Genomic DNA, 3306 nt, shown 5'->3' on the forward strand with positions numbered 1-3306 from the left:
GGGTGCATTGGAAACACACCCGGTACCAAACGATGCCCTGCCACTGAAAACAGCCCTGGTACCAAACGATGCCCTGGACATCCTCAGCTCCAGGAGCAATCAAGAGCCCAGAAAGGTGCCTGGCCTGGAATGGGGTCACAGCTACCCCTGGGATAGCTGTTTGTACCCCGTTCCCTGCTCAGTCCGCTCCCCACATACCGGAGCCAGCCCCACCTGCCGCCTTTGGGAGTCCTCCATGGCCACGGGGACGCCACACAAGGCAAATCCCCAAGTTCACACACCAAACCTCCATCTCGGGAGACACACAGTGCTCAGTGCAGGGGTCACCTGTCCTGGACAGGGGAACCAACACCAAAACAGCACAGCTGTAAAAAAAGCCAACCCAGCAGAGCTGGCCCAGCATCACAAGGGTAGCAGGGACCCCTTGTACCCAGTCACCCCTGGCACTTGCTTCATTTCCTTATTCCTCAGACACCCAGCCCCAAGTCTCAGAAATTAATAAAGGAAAAGGCTGAAGTTTTGTTCACTTTGTGTTTTGTGCAGCTGCAACACGATCGTCCCCTGGGATCACCTTTCCTCCCCGCAGGCAGGTGAGGTGGAAGCATCGTCTCCGGGTGCCGGGCAGTAACTCAATCCCACAGACCCAGATACCAGCACTGCCCGGCGAGCCTCTGCCAGGGAGAAACCACCTCCGCCAGGAGCACAGACCCTGCGGCAGGGAGAGCTCCCATCACCATGCAGGTAAGTGCTTTGGCTCATTGTCAGCAGGGAGAACAGCTTTCCCTTGGGCTTCTTGTCCTGCCAGCTTCCATACAGCCGAGTCCCAAAGGCTCTCCTCTGAGGACACACAGTAATGCTCCAGGTCCTCATTAGCATCTCAGACCTTCAGCATCAGCTTAAAATCAGTCAGAAAACATTAGGAGTGAGTTATTCCTCAGTATTCCCATGCACGGCTGCACAGGAGCCTTACAAACTGCAGCATGGGAATGTCCCGCTCAGCTCGGGATCTCGCTGTACCGCAAGCTGTAGGGTTGCTTCGGTTTCCAGGAGGAAAAGAGCCTCACGCTGCTGATACAAAGACCACGGTCTAGAAGTCGTGATTCTGTTTTGCATTAATTCATGATAAAATGAAGGAAAACCCTTATTTTCTACTAGCAAGAGAACTCAGTGTCTATGTCTTCTCTTCCCCAGCTGACACCCTGCAGGCTCCGGACTCACCAGTGGTGCTTCATTCTCTTTAATGTCTTGCTTTTCCACGTGCTGCTTTTTGGAGCAGATTTACTGGAGGAATACTTCCTGCGGTCGTTACCTCTTTCTTACACCGATGCAAAGACCCTGGAAATCAGGGAGAGGGCCAGGAAGCTGGACACGGATCCTCTGAAGGCCAATCTCTCTTCCACTGTCAGCACTGCAGCAACATGCTCCGATAAAGAGATATTTTTGCTCGTTCTCGTCTGCAGTAGCCCAGAAAACAAGACAAGGCGCAACACGATCAGGCAGACGTGGGGCAACGTGACAGACGCCAGCGGTTATGCCGTCCTTACTCTGTTTGCTGTAGGAAAGCCAATCTCAGCCGCCACCCAGCTGGAGATCAGTGAGGAGTCTCAAAAGCACAGAGACATTATCGAAGGCAGCTTCATCGATTCTCCTGAGACGCAGACACAGAAGATGCTGATGTGTGTGGAGTGGACAGTGACGTTCTGTCCCCACGCAAGGTATATTCTGAAAACAGATGAAGACGTGTTCATCGGTGTTCCAAGCCTGAGCAGATACTTGCTTAGCTTGACGCAACTGGAGGACATTTACACCGGGAGGGTCATTCATCACGGAGTGCCCGACAGAGACCCCCAAAGCCCTGCCTTCGTTCCCATCCATCAGTACTCAGAAGAGTTTTACCCCGATTACTGCGACGGGAGCGCTTTCGTCATGTCCCAGGACGTCGCTCGCAAGGTGTACGTGGCTGCCAAGGAGGCGCCGGCTTCGGTGCCCCCCGACGTCTTTGTTGGAATCTGTGCTAAGCAAGCTGGCGTCACGCCCATCCACAGCTCTCGGTTTTCTGGGGAGAAGCACATCAGCTACAATCGATGCTGCTATAAATTCATTTTCACCTCTTCCAACATGAAAGAGGACGAGTTATTTAAAGACTGGAAGGAAACAAGCGATGGGGAAGATTGCTCATTACTGGAAACTTACTACAGCCTGGTGTCCTGCAAGGTTCTGACCTATATTGGTAAGTTCAAACGGTTTAACTTAGATAGAATTAAAAATGAGGTCCTACATTTTGCCGATTAAGATTTAACTTTTATGAAGAATTTTCTTGTACCAGCTGTTTTATCCCGTTAACACTGAATAATTACAATCACCTCTCAAAGTCAGCTCTTCCCTTCAACAGCAAATGAATTCTCAATGCTGGGTGTGCTACTGGGTGGACTCAGGCTGCAGAAGTACCTGCAAGTGCATGCATACAAGTTAAAAAAAAATTTTTTTTAAAAAAAAAGAGTATTCCAAGAAACTTTGCCTGTATCAAGTGTTTTCCAGACTTTGGAAGTCCTCTACCTTATGCCAAAACTCTATCTGCATTTTTTTTTTTCTGAGAGAGGCAGCATCTGCTTCCAAAGTACTTTGTAACAAGGGCAGCTCCTCTGCGCAGCCTGTTTCACTGCACCGGAGAAACTACCGAACAGCTTGGAGTGGGAACAGACATCGAACTGTCACAGGAATGCTCAGGCAAACAGCTCGGAGAGATTCTGGACAAGAAATCGAACTCACCTGTTAAACAATCTCATGTTTCTGTCAGTCACGGTGTCAGAGGAACACCAACACAGCAGCTCAACACTGCATCACGCTGGAGAAGAGCATCAGCAGGGAAGTCAGAGCAAACCAGCACGCTGGGAACACCAGCCTTATTCCGAGGGTAAAAATCCCCCAAATCGGGAACCAGCCACCCAACACACCCTGGGCATGCCTTCACCCCCCAGGGTAACTCTTCCACATCAGCTCTTCCAGCAGCAGCAGGCCCAGCTGGACAGACGGGTCCCACAGCGTGACAGACACACAGGGGAAGGGACACACACCTACCTCTCAGTGCCCCGTCCCCTCCTCCCACCGCGACTGACGAAGCAGAGGCGTGCTCCCAGCGAGCGACGGTTCTTACGTACGGAGTTATGCTCCTTGTCGACCAGTGTCAAACGATGAGGTTTGGTTGTGGGTTGTTTTGTGGAGAGTTATGCTCCTTATCGACCAGTGTCAAATGATGAGGTTTGGTTGTGGGTTGTTTTGTGGGGTTTTTTAAACCAAGTAGATCCA

The 3306-nt window shown here is 51.2% G+C and overlaps 1 protein-coding gene across 1 annotated transcript; it reads left to right on the forward strand.

Moving 5' to 3' along the window:
* Window positions 1–735: 735 nt before the first annotated feature.
* Window positions 736–2292, forward strand: LOC104469581 (putative UDP-GlcNAc:betaGal beta-1,3-N-acetylglucosaminyltransferase LOC100288842). Its single transcript, XM_010084144.1, has 2 exons — window positions 736–741; window positions 1192–2292. Exons 1-2 carry the CDS (start codon window positions 736–738, stop codon window positions 2290–2292), a joined length of 1107 nt encoding a protein of 368 aa, XP_010082446.1.
* Window positions 2293–3306: the final 1014 nt, after the last annotated feature.

The sequence above is a fragment of the Pterocles gutturalis genome, unplaced genomic scaffold, assembly GCF_000699245.1.
Source record: "Pterocles gutturalis isolate BGI_N339 unplaced genomic scaffold, ASM69924v1 scaffold29165, whole genome shotgun sequence".
Taxonomy (NCBI): domain Eukaryota; kingdom Metazoa; phylum Chordata; class Aves; order Pterocliformes; family Pteroclidae; genus Pterocles; species Pterocles gutturalis.